The sequence below is a fragment of the Chlorocebus sabaeus genome, chromosome 26 (assembly GCF_047675955.1).
Source record: "Chlorocebus sabaeus isolate Y175 chromosome 26, mChlSab1.0.hap1, whole genome shotgun sequence".
NCBI lineage: Eukaryota > Metazoa > Chordata > Mammalia > Primates > Cercopithecidae > Chlorocebus > Chlorocebus sabaeus.
This window is the reverse complement of record NC_132929.1, coordinates 37,532,924-37,556,550: the sequence shown is the minus strand read 5'-3', so window position 1 is coordinate 37,556,550 and position 23,627 is coordinate 37,532,924. Positions and strand designations below refer to the sequence as shown.

General features: G+C 33.4%; 1 protein-coding gene across 6 annotated transcripts in view; it reads left to right on the top strand.

Moving 5' to 3' along the window:
* VPS13C (vacuolar protein sorting 13 homolog C) overlaps positions 1-23,627 on the top strand; it is a 184,975-nt gene that overhangs the window by 80,068 nt on the left and 81,280 nt on the right. For all 6 annotated transcript variants that reach the window (XM_008016378.3, XM_008016380.3, XM_073012202.1 and 3 more), the window contains 16 exons: positions 296-355; positions 1,573-1,735; positions 2,478-2,594; positions 3,574-3,677; positions 3,889-4,056; positions 4,542-4,846; positions 6,822-6,969; positions 7,697-7,805; positions 11,893-12,029; positions 13,988-14,144; positions 14,925-15,004; positions 15,523-15,582; positions 16,308-16,470; positions 18,626-18,742; positions 19,853-19,956; positions 20,385-20,552. In XM_008016378.3, coding sequence (XP_008014569.3) covers positions 296-355; positions 1,573-1,735; positions 2,478-2,594; positions 3,574-3,677; positions 3,889-4,056; positions 4,542-4,846; positions 6,822-6,969; positions 7,697-7,805; positions 11,893-12,029; positions 13,988-14,144; positions 14,925-15,004; positions 15,523-15,582; positions 16,308-16,470; positions 18,626-18,742; positions 19,853-19,956; positions 20,385-20,552 — 2,160 coding nt within the window. The remainder of the gene's footprint in view (positions 1-295; positions 356-1,572; positions 1,736-2,477; positions 2,595-3,573; positions 3,678-3,888; positions 4,057-4,541; positions 4,847-6,821; positions 6,970-7,696; positions 7,806-11,892; positions 12,030-13,987; positions 14,145-14,924; positions 15,005-15,522; positions 15,583-16,307; positions 16,471-18,625; positions 18,743-19,852; positions 19,957-20,384; positions 20,553-23,627) is intronic.

Sequence of the window (23,627 nt, the reverse complement as noted above, 5' to 3'; positions counted from 1 at the left end):
GTGATAGATGGGCTACGTGACCTTTACACCTTACAACCTTCAGAGTTTGTCATTCTGATTCCTAGCTGCAGTTTCCCAGAAGTGAATATTCTCCCATGTTTGAAGAGAACACATTTGCGCTATTATAATAAATACATTATTTGGATGTAACTTTAAAATAATGGCAATAAAATTAAATATACAATATATGTAAAATACATTTATAACTATAAATAAATTAACCAGAGATCATAAATATGTGATTTATTTACTTTGATCCTAGTACCTTCTTTAGAACTTTTATTTCTTTTTTCAGGCTGATAAGAATGGACCTAGTTTTCAAACTACTTTTGGAAAAACTGAACAAACAGTTAAGGTAAGAAATTCTGTAAAAGGAATTTATCCTGTTTGAAAATAACCTACTCTTGAAACTTCTAGTATCATTTGAGGAGTATTGACTGGGTAATTTGATGACATAATCAAGGACCAGTAAGAGTTATAAATAACCTCATCAATACTTACCATGCTCTGTGTTTATGATTCAGCTTAGTAAAGCTGTTGTTTTATTATATCACATCCTAACGTCCTTAAAAGTTTCCGTATTATTTCTGAATTAGGGAATGCTATAGACAAAAGAACTTTGATGTACAAAGAACTAAAAGGTTTCTAAACTAGCCAAACTAGATAGCATTGTTTGATGTACAGGTGAAAAAGTGTATAAAATATAAGGAGAGATGTTGAGCAGTTTTGAATCCATACTACTTACGTAGTAACTTAGAGTAAGAGGAGCAAAATGTACCTATGAGTAACTAAAAAGAAAAGGAGAGAGTTGAGTTTTAGCTCACATTTTTTGAGAGGTGGGGGAATCTGTTTTAATATTGTGAACCTTTTATTATTTTTATATCCATTTAGTGTTATGAGAAAATGAAAAGAAATTCATTTTTATAAACAGAGCTTTTTATTTTATATTAATGAAAACTGCCCATTCTTGAAATCAATTTGTATTGCTATCTTAGCTTTCTAGAGTGTTTGTTTAAAAAAAAAAAAAAGCAGTACTTTTTCCCTACAAGTTATATATTGTGTTTCTTTTTAAATAATGAGACCATTATTGTGATTTGAAAAGTTCACTTAGTAACCCATTCATAATTGTCCTTTTTATATTTAAATCTCACAGATGCAACCTTTGAAATCATTTCTAGACATAGTAGTAGCCCATGGTGGTTCTGGGATTTTGCCTTTTTACTTATAATTTTATATAATCATAATTGTCCATTGAAGATCCAAGATGCCATCTATATGTTGAATATCAGGATGGTCATGAGAAGCAGAGTATAGATTTCATAACCATTATGCTTGGGAAATGGAGTAATTAGGTTACTGTAATATTCTGATGTACCTCTGAAGTGTGTAAGTGTCATTTGTCTCCATATATTCCCTGTTTAAGGGGATTGTGAATCTTCCTCTCTTTACTCTTCCTTCTAAGTGGTGGGAAGCAATGATGTAAGCCCACCTGAGAATCTTTTGGGTCTATCGTGGAGACTACAGGTTATAATTGACTATGGGAAACTAATTTTCTCTTTAAAACATTTTTAGGTGGCCTTTTCATCTTTAAATCTGTTGCTGCAAACACGAGCTCTTGTCTCTTCTATTAATTACCTCACAACCATTATTCCTTCTGATGATCAAAGCGTAAATGTTGCCAAGGAGGTACAAATTTCAACTGAAAAACAACAAAAAAATTCAACTCTGCCAAAAGGTATGAACCATACATTTTTGTTTTTTGTTAGCAAGGGTTTTAGAATTCTAAAGCTAAATGAGGAATACTAGAGGTTATCTGACTCAGTCATTTAAATACAATTTTCCCCTTTTCTTCAAATTAAATTATATGCAAGCACCTGATATATAAGGCATATGTAATCAATACTGTTGTTTTTAAAAATGTTTGTTTTTGTTCTTATTTTGGTGGTGGTATAGGAAGCCTTTTAGGTAGGTAATAGGGGGAGACGACCTGTATTTATACTGAGCTGTTCCCTCTCAGTAGCTGCTGAAGGGGCTTTATAAGGAGTGAGTCTTTCCATTTTACACATAAGAAAATTAAGGCTCAGAGACACAAAGGTAGGGAAGGGTTCAGGAGTACCATCTAATTGGCCAAGAGCCCAGATTTTGGATCTGGAAGAACTCAGTTCAGATCCTGATTTTGCTACTTCAACCATGTAACCTTAGGCACATTATTTAACTTTTCTGAGGTTCAGTGCCCTTATTTATTTATTTTAGTTTTTTTTCTTGCTTTTAAATTATAAAACCAGTATCTCACTATTAAAAAAGCAAACTTTACAGAATATATAAAACAAAAAAAGTATTTGAATCTTTAAGAGTTGGAGAATGTTATAATTTTTTTTTTAACATAGCAGTGGTTCACTTAATATAGCGATTAAAGCTTAATAGAATGTAGATGACTAAAATCTCACTGTGTGATAGATGCTTTGTTTTATTTTTAGTGGTTGTATCCTCCAAAGATAGTGACATTATTGGCTTCAGGCTGTTTGCACAGTTGAATGCTTTCTGTGTCGTTGTTTGCAACGAAAAGAACAATATTGCTGAAATCAAGATTCAAGGTAAAAGTTCACACGGTATTAAAAATTGGCGAAAAAATAAACTTTTCCTTCTTGTTTTTTCTTTGCAGTGCTAAAGAATGTACAAATAAAGGGCTCTGAGCTGTGAAAGCTGAAAAGACATAATTGGATTGTATGCTTTCTTCTCTTTGGGATATAGATATTGGTCAGAATCTGACCATCCCAATTGAACTCACACATATCCGGGTGTTTGGGACCTTCCTGAGAGTTATCTAGGAAGTGGAAAAGGGATACTGATGTCAATGTAGGGATGGTGTTGATGGGTTAGGAGAAGTCTCAGTCTAGATTTTAGGTGAAGGTCTATGGACATGCTTTGTAGTAACTTTTTAATCTTTTTTTAAAAATATATGATTTTTATATGTAATATAGTTACGTATTTGTCTTTATTTATCTTTCCTTATGAAAAGCAATCTTATAATGAATGACAATATCTGTGAGGCCATTATGTTCTTTTAGGTAAAAGCTGCCAGAACTCATCTGGCTTTTCCTCTGGCTTACTTTTACTAGCTGGTTGTGACCTGGTAAAGAATATATTGAATATGTTTAATGAAATTTTTTAAGAACCTAAAAACTAGAAAACTAGGGGCTTTTTTCCTTTGTCCTTTCCAAAATGGCAGTGCATCTACTAGTCTGAATTTGATTTGTGAAACTTTTATAGTTTCCATGTAAATGACTGGATGTGAAGTATAAAGGATAATTTACTTAAATTCTGAGATAATCTATTTGTGCTAGATGTGTTTCTTCCCCTGATTGAAAATTCAGATAATTATTGTTTAACACATTTATAGGTTTTGGTGTTTATATAACCAAAAATCTCTAATATTGCAACTTATTTATCCACTGGGAGTTGAAACATTGCTAAATTTAAAAAAGTCACCCCAAAATAAAATAATGTAATGGAAAGAAAGATCTTATTTATGGTAGATCTGTAGAAATTATGATAATGCACTTTCTTTTTCAGGCCTGGATTCCTCCCTTTCTCTCCAGTCAAGAAAACAGTCACTTTTTGCCCGACTAGAAAATATTGTTGTCACAGATGTTGATCCAAAGACAGTTCATAAGAAAGTAGGTGATTGTAAACAGATAGTTAATATTCTTTAATGACTGAATATGAGATTCTATTGTAAAATGTATTTTATTTAAAAAAAATTAATGAAATATACTTCAATAGAAAAATGTTTTTATAAAGATTAAAATATAAAAACCCTTTTGTAAATGGGGTTTTATTTTGTCATTACCTTCCCGGATAGAGTATATTCAAGTCTCTGTTTTTCAGGCTGTGTCAATAATGGGAAATGAAGTTTTCCGTTTTAATTTGGATTTGTATCCAAATGCTACTGAGGGAGATTTGTATACTGACATGTCCAAAGTGGATGGTGTGCTGTCTCTGAATGTTGGCTGTATTCAGATCGTCTATCTTCATAAATTCCTTATGTCACTTCTGGTAAAATAGTTACTTATATATTGATTTTTCAATTTTGAAATACTTTTAAAAGTGTGATAATTATGATGACAAATGTTACAAACCTTGGATTTTAGAGTGGGCATTATTTTAATTATAGATGGTATTTATGCATGAATGTAGAGATAAAAACCCCCATTTAACAGTTGAAATCTGAATCATTCAATGATTTTTGTCTAGAACAAATTATTTTTGCTACAATATAATGAAGCCAAATTCTTTAGTAAAAAAATTATTGGAAAAAATTTCTTTCTCTGTTCCTTAACCATATAACATTAGCTCAGTTCAGGCAGCTCATAGCTATAGATGGATTATCAGTAATTTCTTACTACTACCAGAAAAATAGAGCTCAACGGAAAGTTAAATATTGGGAAAAAAAGTTACCACATGTATGAAAAGAAGAAAGTGTTATTATTGATGTGCTTGTATTCTCTTTGAATTTCTCTTTTTATGCTTTGTGTCCACAGAACTTCCTGAGTAATTTCCAGACAGCCAAAGAGTCTCTGAGTGCTGCCACTGCCCAGGCTGCAGAAAAGGCTGCCACAAGTGTGAAAGATCTTGCACAGAGGAGTTTTCGTGTTTCCATCAATATTAATTTGAAAGCACCAGTTATAGTCATCCCACAGTCTTCCATTTCCACCAATGCAGTAGTGGTAGATCTTGGGTTAATCAGAGTTCAAAATCAGTTCAGTCTGGTGTCTGATGAAGACTACTTAAATCCTCCAGTAATTGATAGAATGGATGTGCAGCTAACAAAGCTTACACTTTATAGGTATGCTCTTTCAATAATTATGGATTTAAATATTCATGATTTCCATGAAATTTTATGATTTGAAATTCCTACCCAACACAGTTTATTCAAATAAACTGTTCCGTTACACAGAAGAGGTTTTTTGGTTGTTGTCGTTGTGTGTGTGTGTGTGTGTGTGTGTGTATGTGTGTGTATATGTTTTGAGTTGGAGTCTTGTTCTGTCACCCAGGATGGAGTGCAATGGCGCAATCTCGCTCACTGCAACCTCTGTCTCCTGGGTTCAAGCAATCCTCCTGCCTCAGCCTCCCGAGTAGCTGGGACTATAGGCGTGCGCTACCATGCCTGGCTAATTTTTTTGTATTTTTAAGAGAAGTGGGGTTTCACCATGTTGGCCAGGCTGCTCTTGAACTCCTCACCTCAGCTGATCCACCTGCTTTGGCCCCCCAAAGTGCTAGGATTACAGGCATGAGCCACCACCCCTGGCCCAGAAGAGTTTTTTATTTTGTTTTTTGGGATGAAGTCTCACTCTGTTGCCCAGGCTGGAGTACGATGGTGCCATCTTGGCTCACTGCAACTTCTGCCTCCCAGATTCAAGCGATTCTCCTGCCTCAGCCTTCTGAGCAGCTGGGGATATAGGCATGTGCCATCATGCCTGGCTAATTTTTTTCATTTTTCATTATAGAGACGGGGTTTCACCATGTTGGCTAGGCTAGTCTTGAACTCCTGACCTCAGGTGTTCTGCCCACCTTGGCCTCCCAAAGTGCTGAGATTACAGGCATGACCCACTGCGTCAGGCCACCAGAACAGTTTTTTAATCAACTTTTGTTTTCAAACATTTCAGACCTACAGAAAAATGGAAAAAAATAGTACTGTGAATGCACCTACATATCCTTCATCTAGATTCACCAATTGTTTATATTTGCTTTAACTTATTTATAAACATATACATATTATTTAAAACATTTTTTGCTAAATCATTTGAGAATAGACATCTTTAACTTTTTGTCCCTAAATACTTTATCATGTATCTTCTATAAACAAGGACATTCATTCTCTTACATTAACCACGATATAATTCTAGAAATTTAATATTGATATAATACTATAATCTGAAATTCAGTCAATATTCAGATTTTATCAGTTGTCCCATTATAATAATTTCCTTTATAGGAATGTCCGTTATAAAAATTTCCCCCTGATTCAGGATCACCCATAGCATATAATTGTATTCTGTACTACTGAGGAAGATTTCTGTACTGACAAAAATTTCTTTTGGAGTAGTTCTTTAGCTTTTCTTTATCTTTTTATGACTACATGACTACTACTGTAGTTTTGAAGACTAGAGTCTGGTTCCACTCACTTCTCAATTTGGTTTTGTCTGAGTGATTCCTCATGGTTTGATTGAATTTACACATTTTTGGCAGGCATGTTGTGTAAATTATTTTGTATCTTCAGTGCTCATACCAGGTGGCACATGAAATCTGTACATAATTCATTTTAAAATTATTTTCTACCCCATCCATGAAGATTTAATTATGTAGAATAAAAAATTAATGACTATAAGTCAAGTCTAGAAAATAATCCTAGAGAAAATCTTTATGAAATGCCTTAGAAAATGCTAACTTCTCCGCTTGTTCACTTTGCCATCGTTTTCTTCAGTCTCTGCACCAACATACCTATTAATCCTCGAACAACTGTATATGATGATTTTCTATATTTCTTTGACAGTGTGGATTGCTCTTAAAAATTTATTCAATTTTTCACCTATCTACTGTTTAAAGAAAAAAGTTTTCTTAATGGTTCATTGTATATCACCTTTTAATTTATCCCTTCTAGTGGGTTATAGATTAATTATAGATTCAGTTTTGAAAATACTTAAGCCACACTGTTTCAAATCAGTATTTAGAGCAGCAAATAACTGCTTGACTTTGCTTTTTTTAATATGTTGCATTTTTACCCTATATCTATACATATGTAACATTTCTATTTTTCATAGGACGGTGATCCAGCCCGGCACCTACCATCCTGATATTCAGCTGTTGCACCCAATTAACTTGGAATTTCTTGTAAATCGGAATCTAGCTGCATCTTGGTACCACAAGGTGCCTGTTGTGGAAATTAAAGGACATCTTGATTCAATGAATGTAAGTATACGAGTGACAAAAAAAACTTCATTGTTGAAGTTTTAAACTCCAAAGACTTTTAAAGTAGAAATCCAAATGAAATGAAGACTTTTTTTGCTGACTAGTATAAGAAAAATTTCAGTGAGAGTTTGTCCAACAAGATCATTATTATTTTCAGTAGAATTTAATCTTTAGTTAAGATTTCTTAACTTTAAAATTTGCTATACATACCCGTTAGTAGGGATCTGTATATAAATTATGCATTAGCATATTATACTGTCTCATATATTATATATGTACATTTTTATTTTTAGGGATATCTAAGTACACCTAAGATAATTATAGCATTGAGGGAATTTTTTTTTTTTATTTTTAAGACAACCTTTTTATTTCATTGGAATTGTTATTGTTTAAAAAATAGAATTATGCATTTTCTGAAGTTGTCACTTTTAAAAAAAAGATCAGATTTCTTTGATCATATTTAACTTCCAGTAAACATCAGTCAAGTCATTGGAGCTAATATTGACTGATGAATTACATTGGTTTTCTATAAACATCTTATTGTCTTTGAATATAAAAATTATAACATGAAATAAGTAGTGCAGTACTTGAGTGGGTCGTGATTGTACGTAACTTTTCAGTATTAGGATTATTCTGTCCCTCGTGTTGCAATTGGAAATGTATTTTCTGTATGAAAATTGTTTCATTTTAAAATGTAATATATTTTTTTTATCATAATATTTTACAGGTTAGTCTAAATCAAGAAGATCTTAATCTTTTATTTAGGATACTAGCAGAAAATCTTGGTGAGGGTACTGAAGACTTGGATAAAGTGAAACCAAGAGTACAAGAGACAGGTAAGAGGCTGACAGTAAGTGGCATAATACATATGTGTCTATTTATTTATGGTTTAGTAGGCAATCAGGAAATAAAAAGTAAATATATGTTTACGAATTGCAGTTTATATTATCAAGAGAACAAACAAGATGCTATTGAATGAAATAATAGTTGGAGATGATTGACTCTCTTAAGCTGTCAGTTATAGTTTCAGACGTTTTTCTAAGTTGTGTGAATTGAGAGGAGGCCATAAAGAAGGACTTCAAAGCAGTGGTAGATTCTTGAAGTAATCATTGAAATTGCATGTATAGAAGAAAGCATTTTGAGTTGGCAGTAGGTTATGGTAGCATAGTGTATCTGATTTTTCAATAAGGCTTGGTAGTAAAATATCTGCAAGAATTGAAGTGGTTGATAAATTATCACTTTCCAAAGATACTGAAAAGATTATACAGCAGTAAAAATGAAAAGAGAATTTAAATTATTAATTACCATGGCCCTTTTGACTAAAGGAAAAGTAACAGCCTTATTTTTTAAGGTAATATATGTGTGTGTGTGTGTGATGTATGTATAAACACGGAAATATATAATCTTTAGTTTTTTTAAACAAATGGTAGCATCCTGTATGTGTGCATGCATGTGTGTGTTTGTTCACTTTGCTGTTTTTAAAAAAATATTAACAGCGTGTCTTGGTGTCTATTCCATATCTGTAGATATGTATAGATCTGCTTCATTCTTTGTAATGACTGCCTGATACTAAATTCTGTTGAAACAACATAATTTATTTAGCAAGTTCCTAGTGATAGTCATTTTTGGTTGTTTTTAAACTTTCATTATTACCATGTTGCATTGAATATCCTCATACATACACTTTTACAAGTATATATATCTCTATAGGATAACACCAGTTAAAAGATATGTAAAATTATTAATTTAATATAAATTTAACTGACAATTAGGTCAGCAAATAATTTCTGTAGACTAATTTAAGATTTTGACAGATCTTACTGATTGGCCTCCATAGAACTTTACTAACCTTGCATTCACACCAGGTTGTTTTTCTATACCTTTCTAACACAGTATATTACCAGATTAAAAATTTTTTGTCCATGTGCTAAGTGAAAACTGGTATCCCATTGTATTTTTCATTATTAAAAAACTATTTTACTATATTTTAATACATACAGTAAAGTATACACATATTCAGGGTATAATTCAGTGAATTTTTGCATATATGGATACACAATGATCAAGATACAGTACATTTTCAGCACCCCAGAAGGCCTCCCTCTTGCCCTTTCTCAGTCAGTGCCAAACACTCTGCCTGCAAATCCACCCAGAGTTAACTACCATTTTAACTTGTAATAGATAGATTAGTTTTCCCTTTTCTTGAATTTCATATATAAATAAATTTTGTATAAATGGAATCATACAGAATTTACTCTTCGATGTTTGGCTTCTTTTATTCCGCATTTTGTTTGTGAGATTCATCCATGTTGTTGTGCATAGTAGTTTGTTTTTTTTATTTCTGTGCACTATTGAGTTATATGAATGTATCAAAATTTATTTTATTCATTCTATCTTTCATGGACATTCTGGTTGTTTCCAGTGTTTAGCTATCATGAATGAAATTGCTATGAATTTTATTGTGTGTCTTTGACATAATTATATAAACTTTTTTTTGGATATATAGGTAAGAGTAGAATTACTGTGTCATATGTGAGATTTACATTTAGCTTCAGTAACTTGTGCCAGATTATACTAAGAAGTTTTCCAACTGGTTGTACTAGTTTACTTTCCTAGCAGCAATGTATGAGAGTTCCAGTTGTTTCACATTCTCCCTAGTACTTGGCATTGCCAGTCTTTTTAAATTTAGCATTCTGATAGATATTCAGTGGTATCTCACTATGGTTTTTATTTGCTTTTTGATTACTAATGAAGGTGATCACCTTTTCTTATGATTATTGGCCATTTGGATATCCTTTTTTGTGATGTAACCATCTATCCTATTGACAACTATTTTTATTGAGATGTTTGCCTTTTTTCTTATTGATATGTAGTTTTTAAATTCTGAATATGAGCCTTTTGTTGGTTATGTGTGTTATATGCATATATGTATAGAAATATCTTTCCCTATCTGTGGTTTGTCTTTCACTCTCTTTTTTTCCCAACTTTTATTTTAGGTTCAGGGGGTACATGTCCAGCCAGGTTTGTTACATGGGTAAATTGCGTGTCACTGAGATTTCATCTAAAATGATCCCATTACTTAGGTAGTGAGCATAGTACCTGATAGGTAGTTTTTCAACCTTCCCCCTGTCCCACTCTACCCCCTCTAGTAGTCCCGAGTGTCTGTTGGATTCCCATCTTTATGTCCATGTGTACTTAATGTTTAGCTCGCACTTACAAGTGAGAACATGTGGTATTTGGTTTTCTGTTGCTGGGTTAATTCACTTAGGATGATGGCCTCCAGCTCCATCCATGTTGCTGAAAAGGACATGATTTCATTATTTTCTGTGGCTGCATAGCATGCCATGGTGTATATGTACCACATTTTCATTGTTCAGCCCACCGTCAGTGGGCATCTAGGTTGATTCCATGTCTTTGCTATTGTGAATAGTGCAGTGATGAATAGGTGAGGGCATGTGGTCTTTTTGGTAGAATGATGTATTTTTCTTTGGGTATGTACCCTGTAATAGGAGTGCTGGGTCAAAGGTAATTCTGTTTTAAATTCTCTGAGAAATCTCCAAACTGCATTTTATAGTGGCTAAACTAATGTACATTTTTACCTACAGTGTATAAGTGTTCCCTTTTTTTCTACAGCCTGGTCAACATCTGTTATTTTTTGACTTTTCAATAGATATTCTGACTGGTGGCCTTTCACTCTTTTAATGGGTCTTTTAATGAATAGGGTTTGTTAATTTCAATCAACTTAAATTTACTGGTTTTTTAAATGATCAGTATTTTTTATTTACCATTTGAAAAATCTTTGCCTATTCAGGAAATTGTTTTGTAAAAGCAAAAATATTTGCTGGAATCATTTCCCCTGGTTCACATTATGTTTGGAACAGTGCTGGAGTAAGATGATAGTTAGGAAACCTTGCCCTATGCAATGCTTTGTCAAAGGTAATGATTAACAATAGCGGCTTTCAGTATGGAATTCTGGTATAGCTTACACTACTTGGTTCCTGTGTGTTGTTATTAGTGGTCAAGATAATGTCAACTGCAATAATAGTAATAACTAATTTAATGATACTGAGGGACAGTGGAGAGTGAAGACTGTAAAATCAGACTGATGATTTGGGCTCTGCCATTTGTGCGACACTGAGCACAAATGTCTGAACCTCAATTTGCCCATTTCTGAAATAAAGACAATGAAGTTCTTACCTCAAAACGATGTCATAAGAATTAAATAGAACAGTCTATATACAGAGCTTAGAACAGTGTCTGCCACACAGATGAGCACTTAGCAAGTGATAGCTGTTATTATTTTTTATATTACAGCTTAAAAAGCAATTTTATTGCATTTCAGGGTGTGCGAATTTCAGAAACACAGCATCATAATTATATAGCTTTACTTTTGTTTGTTAGTATGGCATAAGAGGCCCTGACCTCCTACTCCCTTTTTTCTTTTCTAGTCTTACCTCTTGTTGCCCCCCTTATGATTTAACCATATCAAACTCCATTCTGTTTGCAAAACCTATCATGCGTTATCATTCCCTGGTTTTGCTCCTTTCTGGTAATGTGAGGAGGTCCTTTGCTCTGCTTGAATAATACCTCCTCTAATAGAACCTTTCTTGACTTCTGTATAACAATGTCACGCTTTGTTCTGTGCTTTCAGTGCATTTTATATAGAGTCTATTAACATTTGTTCATTTAATGTGACTGGGTGTGGCCTGCTTGTTTGTTTGTATTTTAAATGTATCTTTGTTTGTGTTTTAAATGTATCTGTCTCTTCCACTAAACCAAGAGTTTTCCAAGGGCTAGGGCTGTTACTAATTTGTGGAGTTTCATTGCCTCTACCAGGTCCAGAATACTCATATAAGTCCACAATAAGTACTTGTGGAAGAAATTTGTGAATAAAAGTGAATGAATTCCTTTTAAACATTGCAGGTGAAATTAAAGAGCCCCTTGAAATCTCTGTATCACAACAAGATATGAATGATTCAAAAAATACTTTAACAACTGGAGTGGAAGAAATTAGATCTGTAGATATCATTAATATGCTGCTGAATTTTGAAATTAAAGAGGTGTGTAATTTTCATCTGTTTTTGTAAAGTGCGGTAAATAAGTAATGGATATTGGAATTACCTCTACTAAACTTGTAGATAATTGATACTGATGAAAAAAATCTATGTGGGCTGTTCACATGTAGCAGTGATGTTTTAAAAATTGAAAGTTTGTGAGTTATAATATTTGGGAGTTATAATATTTGGGAAAGATTTGGGAGTTATATATTTGGGAAAGATTTGGGAGTTATAATATTTCATAGAGAAAATGACAGCATGTTCTTTAACATGCTTTTTAATGCTTTTAGGACAGTAGGAATGTCACTTGCTTTGGATGTCATATAAGAAGGGCAGGAAAGAGCAATAGTGTCAGATAAATTCTTTTCAAATGTTAGAAACTCTTGATAGAATAAAACACAATATGCCTGCATTTTAAAAAAAGTTACATTAGTAATATGTTTGCCATCTACATATTCTTGAGGAAAGATGAAATGCATTTTCTTCTTTATTCACACATCCAACAAATATTTATCGTATGTGCCCAGTGATAAGGATAGAGGTAAAAGGCTTACAGTCTGAACTCATGCAGGAAAACTATTAAAATTTTTGTAATTATTTCACGAAATCTCTGCTGAGGATACTATGGGAGCTTGGGGTGCTGATGGTAGGGAGTAGGTATTTAAGCAGACTGAGAGGGTCAGAAAAGATTTTCTGGAGGAGGACACATTTGAATCAAGTTTTTAAAGAGAAATAGGAAATTATCTGAGAAAAGGGATCAGGAAAGGGTCTGGGGCAAGGCAGAAAGAGGAACAGACATGAAAGTGTGAGTATGTGAGAAAGTATAGTGGATACAGGGACTTGCAAGGACTTCCTCTAAAATCTGTTTTATCATTAAATAGTTATACAGAGGTTATGTTTTTTCTCTGAGCTAAAAATAATAAACTTTTAAATAGGCTGGTTGCAATGGCTTATGCCTATAATCTCAGCACTTTGGGAGGCCAAGACTGGAGGATCGCTTGAGTTCAGGTATTTGAGACCAGCCTGGGCAACATAACGAGACCCTATCTCTGCAAAAAAAAAATTTTTTTTTTAATTAGTCAGTTGTGGTGGCATGTGCCTTTAGTCCTGGCTACTTGGGAGGCAGGAGGATCACTTGAGCCGAGGAGGTCAAGACTGCAGTGAGCTCTGATTGTGCTACTGCACTCCAGCCTGGGTGACAGAGCAAGACCCTGTCTCTAGCAGTCAGTCAATAAACAAACAAACAGACTTTTAAAGGAATAGGCTCTACTTTTAAGAATCTGAAATACATGCTTTGAAGCCAATTTCTTTATGTTAAACTTGGATGTTTTTCTGGTTAACATCAGAGTTACTGAAGGTTTTTAAGCCTTGGTAGTTGAAACATCGATAGATGAATCATTCTATTTGCATATATACTTAACACACACACACACACATATATAAAACCCATAAGACCTTTTAAATATTATTTATGATATATATTATGACTGTTCTCTTCCTTTAGAACAATGATTGAGTTGAAGGGGAACAGTTTGCATTGCTCTGCATGGATATTTGGCACTGTTTGAAACCATTTTCTGTTGCCATTATCTGAGGGGAGAATACTAATGACAATTGATAGGTAGAGGCCAGGGGTGCTGCCTCATATCCTACAGTGCATAAGACAGTTCCCACTACAAAGAATTACCAGCTCAGAATGTTAATAGTGCCGAAGTTGAGAAAGTTTGCCTTAGGAATGATGTAAAAATTGGCTGTTGGTCTCACAGACTTTCAGATGAAAGGCTGTCTATCAGACTAGGACTTCTGGGAATTAGGCCAAACTGCAGGCACAAATAGAAGTAAACATCTTAACATTGTGTGAATTTCTTGCTTATATCACTCTGGATACTTATTAAATTCTTGATTTACCTTCATTGTGCATTAATGAAATAGTTGGTGGTAATACTGGTACCCTCTTTTAGGTTGTGGTTACTTTGATGAAAAAATCAGAAAAGAAGGGAAGGCCTTTACATGAGCTAAATGTCCTGCAACTTGGAATGGAAGCTAGAGTTAAAACCTATGACATGACTGCTAAAGCTTATCTAAAAAAAATTAGTATGCAGTGCTTTGATTTCACTGGTAAGTGTGAAATATAGTCTGTGTAAATTATTCATTAGGCAGATGATCCCTACCTTTTTATCAACATTAAACATATTGATTTGTGTACAATTGTGTTAATTTCCTAGTACATTAACTCAACTTTTCAAAAACAGTCCCTGGGTACAGTTCTAGGGGACCCATTTTGAAGAGTTGGGTTAATTTACTAGGAAATACGATGTATTATTTGATTTTTAAATTATGTGAGTTTTAACATTTCTTTTTAATTATGTTAATATGTATTTGTGAAAAATGAAAACCAAATATAGAAGTATATAGATGAAAAAATTAATATGATCTGTAGTCTCATGTCCTTCCCTCAGAATAAATACTATCGTTAGTGAGTATCCTTGACCTTAAGTTCCTGTAATAAGCTAACTTTTAAAGTTCTGTTAGTGTTTAAAGTTTGTAAGAACTCTATGGGATATCTTTAAGTAAAGTAAACTTGTATAGAGAATAATCCCTACTTTATGTATTTTATAGGTTCTTTAATATACCATGATTTGTTTAGATGACAGTAATACAGTAGTACCATATGTTATACCAGTTGTAATTGGTGAGTACTAGTATTTTTGTTTTATGGAATTTGTTTCTTTTTTTTCAAAACCAGGTTTATTGAGGTAAGATTTATACACAATGTACTTCACTCTTTTTAGTGTACAGTCCTGAGTTTTGACAAATGTACATTTGTGTACATTTGGCTGGTCCTGTCTTAAAACGTGTGAAATGGTTAACTTGATGGATCAACCTTGTCTTTTTTAGATTCTAAAGGAGAACCTCTTCACATTATTAACTCTTCTAATGTGACTGACGAACCTCTTCTGAAAATGTTACTGACAAAGGTACCTAGTTTCATTACTAGGATTCTTTAATATTTGAATATATAAAGTTATATATATTACCCTTGTATTTAATATTCCAATTTTCTCTCCCAACATTTTTCTATCTAAATTGATTGATGTGGTGAATTTTGCAAGCATCTGAAAATCCTGGATACTTTCATTAACCTGTGATATTGAATAAATGGTAATAATGTAAAGTTCCACTGTAATCCAAAGCAAAGTCTGTTATAATGTAGCACTTTTTCCTACTTTTTGGATTAGTTTACCTAATCTAGATATACTAGCATTTCCTCCACAGTAGGATAAGGAATTAAGAGTTTTTGCTTGTATGGAATGTAAGAAATGCTTGTGTGGTCAGTTTGGTTTCTTTCTTTTTTTTTTTTTGAATGGCCTTCTTTGCCTTTAAGAAATATCTTTTTACTCTTTAGCATACTTAGAAAACTAAAGAATATGTATATTTTCAGTGTATGAATTTTTAGTGTTTGAAACTCAGTGGTATAATTCTCCACTATTTGTAGGCAGACAGTGATGGACCAGAATTTAAAACTATTCATGACAGTACCAAACAGACACTGAAGGTAAATCTTATATAATTTACTATAAGGCTGGGTTGTGTTGATTAAATCTATCTTCATAGCCATTTTCAACTGTGAGATTGTAAGTTCTAAAATGAGAATAACAGTGGCAATAATAATACTCCTAATTTATGGATAAAGTGAAGTAGATAATAGAATTGGAATAAAGTTCTTACAAAAAGTTGATTTATTTTCTGAAAAGATTGTTTCCCAGTTTTGACTTAGATTTCTTGACAAGTATGTGAATAATACACTTCAAGGGAATTTTGTTACTGATTTTAGTCGACTGTGCTTTTTTGGCCTAGCGTTGATGGAAGCATTAAACATTTAAATTATGTATTGGCGTTAGGAATAGAATAAGATTAAGGGAAGCATAAAGCATAGCCTGGTACAGACATTGCTCACAGTCTGTTTGAATGTGCATAGTCAGCTTGGAACTGCCTGAAATGTGGTTTAAAGCCTGATAATATTTCCTGTATCTTTACTTAAAACTCTTCCAGTTCTTTTGAGTTAAAATTGTGGTTGCACTTGGGAGTGAGCAGAGAGTTGATTTACTATCTGGCGAGGATTAACATTTTAATAGTGAGTTAATAATGAGTTCTTAAAAAAATAAAAATTTTAAAAAGGCCCTTAATTGAGCTATTCTTGTGCTACTTATATCTGTTGAACCCTGATGTAAAAATGTTACTGCATCTGAAATCTGCCTTTCTAATTGTTCATTATCTTAGGTTTCATTTTCATCCTTAGACTTAGTACTTCATTTGGAAGCTTTACTTTCCTTCATGGATTTTTTATCATCTGCTGCTCCATTCTCTGAACCTTCCTCTTCTGAGAAGGAATCCGAGCTGAAACCACTTGTGGGGGAGTCCAGAAGTATCACTGTCAAAGCTGGTAATAATTTTTGCATCATGATCTAATACTTTGAACTTCAATAATCATATAACAACTTGTTTTTTCCAATTAAGATAAGTATTTAGCATGTTGACATTGCTGCTCTGATAGATTAGGTTAGGTTCAAGAGAAAGAAAATGTTATTTCTATGGGATTATAGAGCAGTTTACTGAGGAATTTTAAATAGATGTTGTTTAATATTATGTATTTATATTTCAATTCACTGTCTAGCTTTTACATAAAATAGAAATTGTGTGTACTTTATGTTGATGTGTCTTTGTAGTCTTCAGATCAATGAAAATGAGAAAGGAAGAAATTCAGTTATGGATTCAGTCATACAAGGTAACAAAGGCCCATTTCAGTTAGTCAGGTAGACTACCTGGTGCTCAGCAATTTTAAGTGCTTGGTGGGACACTGCAGAGAAGGAGCTCCTGGAATAGACACACTCACATTGGTTTCTAACCAAAACTATATTTAGATCACACAGATATGGGCACCGGGTCCTCAGGCTTATGACTTATGTTATGAAATATTAGGTATGACATATCCTGAGTGAATAAATAACATTTGCTTATTTTTAAGCCAAATATCATTTTAATTATTTTTCTTTCATGTTATATAATGTCAGTATTTAACATCCAGTAATTCAATTTTCAGACCATTACGAGTTTGAGTTTTACCTATATTACTGGCATGTTTGTTGTAAAACTGTCAGTACTGTTAGATCAGATACAAGGATCTGATTTTTTTTTTTTTCTTTTGAGACGGAGTTTCACTTTTGTTGCTCAGGCTGGGTGCAATGATGCAATCTCGGCTCACTGCAACCTCTGCTTCCCAGGTTCAAGCGATTCTCTTGTCTCAGTCTCCCAAGTAGCTGGGATTACAGTTACCCGCCCCCATACCTGGCTGATTTTTTGTATTTTTAGTAGAGATGGGGTTTCACCATGTTGGTCAGCGTGGTCATGAATTCCTGACCTCAGGCGCTTCACCTGCCTTGGCCTCCCAAAGTGCTGGGTTTACAGGTGTGAGCCACCACGCCCGGCCGGATCTGATTTGTTTAAACCATGGAACAGAGCAACATTTTCCTTATAAACTAGAGTAAAAGCTTTACCCTCTTTGCCTTTAATGTACTTGTCACATTAATAGCCTCAGAAATATCCTTGGAAATTCCTCTACTTTATATTATATATACATACAAAACATACACAACACAGTTGAATAAATGAAAAAGAAATGTTTGAACTCACAATAAACTAGAAACACTATTAACCCAAAGAAAGTCTTCCAGTTTTGCTATATTGTTGGTCTTTGTGGTTTGATTATGCTACATCAAATATTAAAGAAAACAACATTATGCTACATTAAATATTTAAAAAAAAAACCTCTCATACTGGTGATTAAGGACAGATACTCTCCAAGCTTTTGCAATTTCAATCAGAAGGCTCTATTTCCTTCAAGCGAGGACAGATTTTTAGGAAAACGTATCCTAAATTTATCAGTCAGGATCTGGACTAAAGTGGATTTAGGGAGCTAGTTTGATTGTGATTCTTATTCACCCATACACCTGCATGCACATACATTATAAAATTTTTTTTGTATTTTTTAAGTTTGGCCCTTTATGTTCATTTCTCATAGAATTTATTTTAGGATTCTTGATGAAGCAACAGGGTATAATCTGGAGAAATTTATTCTGTAGTTAATAACACGTAAGTGCCATAGTAAATAATATGTATTTTATTAACTGTGCATCACTATTGCAGTTTATCATGAATTATTCTTCCTTAATCTAGTATTTGATATGAAAAGGAGTTCAGAATCAAAACTTTAGACCAAGAGAATTCTAGAAGTCTAATATAGAATGTTTTCTTTATTCCCAGAAAAAAAAGTTAAAGTTTCCATCTAGTAAATTGTACTTTCAAGGTGCTATTAATATTTAGTTGCCTTTATTCTTAATTTGAAGGGGAATGTGCTGATTTTTGTATGATAGAATTTGATAATTGATCCAAAATTTATGTTAATTACATGTTACCCTAATGGAGGGCGTTTTGGTTCCTCAGAGTGCATTGGGTACTTTTATTTTGGTGGATTTGAAGTTATTGTATGTGTTGTATTATCTTTGCCTTTTGCTAATCAGAAGGTTTCTATTATTTTTTAGTATCCAGCAACATTTCCCAAAAGGATGTGTTTGATTTAAAGGTCACAGCTGAATTAAATGCATTTAATGTCCTTGTCTGTGATCAGAAGTGTAACATTGCAGAGATTAAAATACATGGTAAGTAGTTATTTCTTGTTGTAGATATTTCTGTTTCTTTACATAATTAGGAAAAATGAGCTTATACCTACCTGGTAGATTTCTCATGAGTATTCTTTTGGTTTACTTATATTGAAGACTTTGGAAACTTTTCAGAGATGTGCTTTAAAATGTTACAAGTAAATTTATTATGATTCATTGCTGACTTGAGATATTCCTTATGCCTTTTGCGTTATCTACATTTTTATGCAGTTGTAGAAATCATCATGCCTTTAGAAACTGAGAATGACAAAGAAATTTTTTTTTGGAGGGAAATCTTAGAAGACTGTTTTCTAATACAGTTTATTATAGAAATAAGAGTATTCATCAAATACTGTTCATTTATTTTTAGTTATTGGAGTAACAGTTTTTTTTTTTTTTTTTTTTTTTGAGGTGGAGTCTTGCACTGTTGCCCACGCTGCAGTGCAGTGGCATGATCTTGGCTCACTGCAAGCTCTGCCTCCTGAGTTCACGCCATTCTCCTGCCTCAGCCTCCTGAGTAGCTGGGACTACAGGCACCTGCCACCACATCTAGCTAATGTTTTGTATTTTTAGTAGAGACGGGGTTTCACCATGTTAGCCAGGATGCTCTCGATCTCCTGACCTCATGATCTGCCTGCCTCGGCCTCCCCAAGTGCTAGGATTACAGATGTGAGCCACCGCTCCCAGCCCAGTTTTTAATAATACAGTAAATGTTTGTAAGATCACTGTTTTAACAAATATTATCTTACTAAATGACCACTGCTGATCTTGCCAATGCAGAGGATATTTAAGTTTGGAGAAATTTGATTAATTTTCTAAATTAATCTAAATTTCTTTGAAACTTGGTGGGGTTTTTTTTTTTTTTTTTTTTTGGTTTTAGAATTTCCTCAACTTTTTTGAGGAGATGCCTGTATCCCTTAAAGTTATTATTTAAAGGTATTATTACCTTTCTTAGGTATCTCATACATGAAAAGTTGATGCCATTAATATGTTTAATAATGAGTAATTTTTATTCACTTTGTATCATGTCAGTATATTACTGACCTTAAATACCACTGACTTTGTCATGTGGATTGGGTGAAAAGTTTATAAATGTTATGTTTCCTATAGGAATGGATGCCTCTATTTCTGTGAAGCCTAAGCAGACCGATGTGTTTGCCAGACTTAAAGATATTATAGTTACGAATGTAGATTTGCAGTCCATTCACAAAAAGGTGATTAAAAAATAGATTCTTATATTGGAATTTCTTTTGTTCTTTGGATTTGAGATGCAATTATTTATTTGCACAGTATACATTTATTGTCTGTCATGTACCAGGCACTTTATTAGGAATTGGAGATGAAAATGGTAATAGTCTGCTTTCACATTGTGTATAGACTAGGCCTCTTGATACCCAATGATTTGTAAAAGTTATTTCTAAACAGTTAAGTGATTGATATTTTTACTGATAAAATTTTTTTTATAGAAATACAAGAAGTTATTGTCACGTAAAATGTTTGCAGCTAATAATTTTTAAGATTGAATTCATATGTTACTACTTCATATATCAAAGATTCTCTAATAAGAGAACTTATTTATAATACATTGATAAGGGCTATACAGCTCTTTTAATATAATAACAAGTTAATCTAATATTTTTAGGCCGTCTCTATTTTGGGAGATGAAGTCTTTAGGTTCCAACTGACTCTTTATCCAGATGCCACAGAAGGAAAGGCCTATGCTGATATGTCCAAAGTAGATGGCAAACTTAGTTTCAAAGTGGGTTGTATTCAGATTGTTTATGTTCATAAATTCTTCATGTCTCTTTTGGTAAGTTTTTTTAAACATATTTATTTCTCACTGAGGCCTAAGTATCTTTGCTTATACAACTGAACCTAGATAGTAAAAATCTTCACTGATAGGGCTGTGTGATGAGCACCTGAGTGCTGAACAGAATGTTATAGTTAAGGCAATCCTTTTCATGATGTTAACCAAATGAATTTTTAAAATTATTGTTTTGAAGATATAGACTATAATTCTATAACATTTCTATAGGTATACATTTTAAATGTACATTTTATGTTTTAATTTAGGGCTTTCCACTGTAACTTGTTTAATGAAATATATTTAAGATTACTTAGTTAAAACAATTTTTTGAGGAAATTTTTCAGGCATATGGAGGACTCATATTGGAACTTACAGCTTTTGGTTATGATTGTGATCAACAGCGTCATGAAATGCTTTTCTTTTTATTATTTATTTCCATGTACCTGTCATGGTGTATTAGTCCATTTTCACACTGCTATAGAGAACTGCCTGAGACTGGGTAATTTATAAAGAAAAGAGGTTTAGTACACTCATCGTTCCGCATAGCTGCATAGGCTTCAGGAAACTTAACAATCATGGTGGAAGGGGAAGCAGGCACGTCTTACATGGCAGTAGATAAGAACAAGCTTAGGGTGAAGAGCCTCTTATAAAACCATCAGATCTCATGAGAACTCACTATCACAAGAACAGCATTGGGGGAAACCACCCCCGTGATCCAGTCACCTCCTACCAGTTCCCTCCCTTGACACTGGGGGATTACAATTCGAGATGAGATTTGGGTGAGGACACAGAGCCAAACCATATGGGCTGAAGGATTTAAATCTGCCTATTCTTCTTAGTGGGGCTGCCAATCGGAACTTTTTAAAATCATAATTTTTTTTAAAAAAAAAGATAATTTCAACTTTTTTGGACTTCAGTTGTTAATTTCAGTTGATAATTTCAACTATTTAATTTCAGTTGATAATCCAACTATTTTAGATTCAGGGCATACATGGACAGGTTTGTTACATGAGTATATTGCATGATGCTGAGGTTTGGAGGTATGATTGATCTCATCACCCAAGTACTGAGAATAGTTTTTCAAACTTTTTCTCCTTTCCTCCCTCTCTGTAGTAGTGCCTAGTGTCTGTTGTTCCCATTGTTATGTCTATAAAATACCCAGTGGTTAGCTCCCACTTATAAGCAAAAGTATGTAGTATTTGGTTTTCTGTTCCTACATTAATTTGCTTAGGATGATGGCCTCCAGCTGCATTCATGTTGCTGCAAAGGACATGATTCCATTCTTTTTTATGGCTGTGTAGCATTCCATGGTGTATATATGCCATGTTTCCTTTATCTAGTCCATTGTTGATGGGCACCTAGGTAGATTCCACATCTTTGCTGTTGTGAATTGTGCTCTGATGAACAAGTGAGTGCATGTGTCTTTTTGGTAGAATCATTTATTTTCTTTTGGATATATACCCAGTAATGGGATTGCTGGGTCAAATGGTAGTTTTGTTTTGAATTCTTTGAGAAATCTCTAAATTGCTTTCTACAGTGACTGAAATAATTTAGATTTCCACAAGTGGTTATGTAAATGTTCTCTTTTCTCTGCAGTCTCCCTAGCGTCCGTTATTTATTGACTTTTTAATAACAACCATTCTGACTGGCGTGAAATGGTATCTCATTATGGTTTTGATTTGCATTTCTCTAATTATTAGTGATGTGGAACATTTTTTCATGTATTTGTTGGCTCCTTGTATGTCTTCTTTTGAGAAGTGTCTGTTCATGTCTTTTGCCCAGTTTTAAATGGAATTTTTTTTTCGCTTGTTCACTTGTTCACACTATTTTTTATAGATTCTGGATGTTAGACCTTTGTCAGATGCATAATTTGTGAATATTTTTTCTATTTTGTAGATTGTCTGTTTACTCCATTGAAAGTTTCTTTTGTAGTGCAGAAGCTCTTTAACTAGGTCCCACTTGTCAATTTTTATTTTTGTTGCAATTGCTTTTAAGGACTTAGTCATAAATTCTTTCCCAAAGCTGATGTCTAGAATGGTGTTTCCTAGGTTTTCTTGTAAGATTCTTATAGTTTGAGGTCTTACACTTATGTATTTAATCCATCTTGAGTTAATTTTTGAAGTGGTGAAAGGTAGGGGTCCTTTCACCATAGAATAAAAAGTTATTTCATTCTTTTGCATATGGCTAGCCAGCTATCTCAGCACCATTTACTGAATAGGGAATCCTTTCCCCATTGCCTATTTTTGTTGACTTTGTCAAAGAACAGGTGGCTATAGGTGTACAGCTGTATTTCTGGGTCCTCAATTCTGTTCCCTTGGTCTGTTTGTCTGTTTTTGTACCAGTACCACGCTGTTTGGGTTACTGTAGCTTTATAGTATAGTATAAAGTCAGGTAATGTGATGCCTCAGCTTTGTTCTTTTTGCTTGGGATTGCTTTGGTTTTTTTGGGTTCTTTTTTGGTTCCATATGAATTTCAGAATAGTTTTTTCTAGTTCTGTGAAAAATGACACTGGTCGTTTGATAGGAATAACATTGACTCTATAGATTGCTTTGAGAAGTATAGCCATTTTAACAATATTGATTCTTCCAATCCATGAGCATGGAATGTTTTTCCATTTGTCTGTGTCATCTGTGATTTCTTTCAGCAGTGTTTTCTAGTTCTCTTTGTAGAGATCCTTCACCTCCTTGGTTAGACGTATTTCTAGGTACTTTGTGTTTTTGATGGCTATTGTAAATAGGATTGTGTTCTTCATTTGGCTCTCAGCTTGGATGTTACTGGTATATAGAGATGCTACTGATTTTTGTACATTGATTTTGTATCCTGAAACTTTACCAAAGTTGTATGTCAGTTCCAGGAGCCTTTTAGTGGAGTCCATAGGGTTTCCCATGTGCAGAATCTCATGATTCCTTAAAAGCATAGAGAGTAATTAATTTGGAGGTGGGTGCCAGGGAGATTAGGTTTCTTTTGTAATATTAATGGATGTACACCAAGAATATCGCTTCTAAGAATGATCTTATCCTCATTGGGAAAAATTTTTCTGTTTTTAGTTGAAATTCAGATGAAATACATCTTCTTATA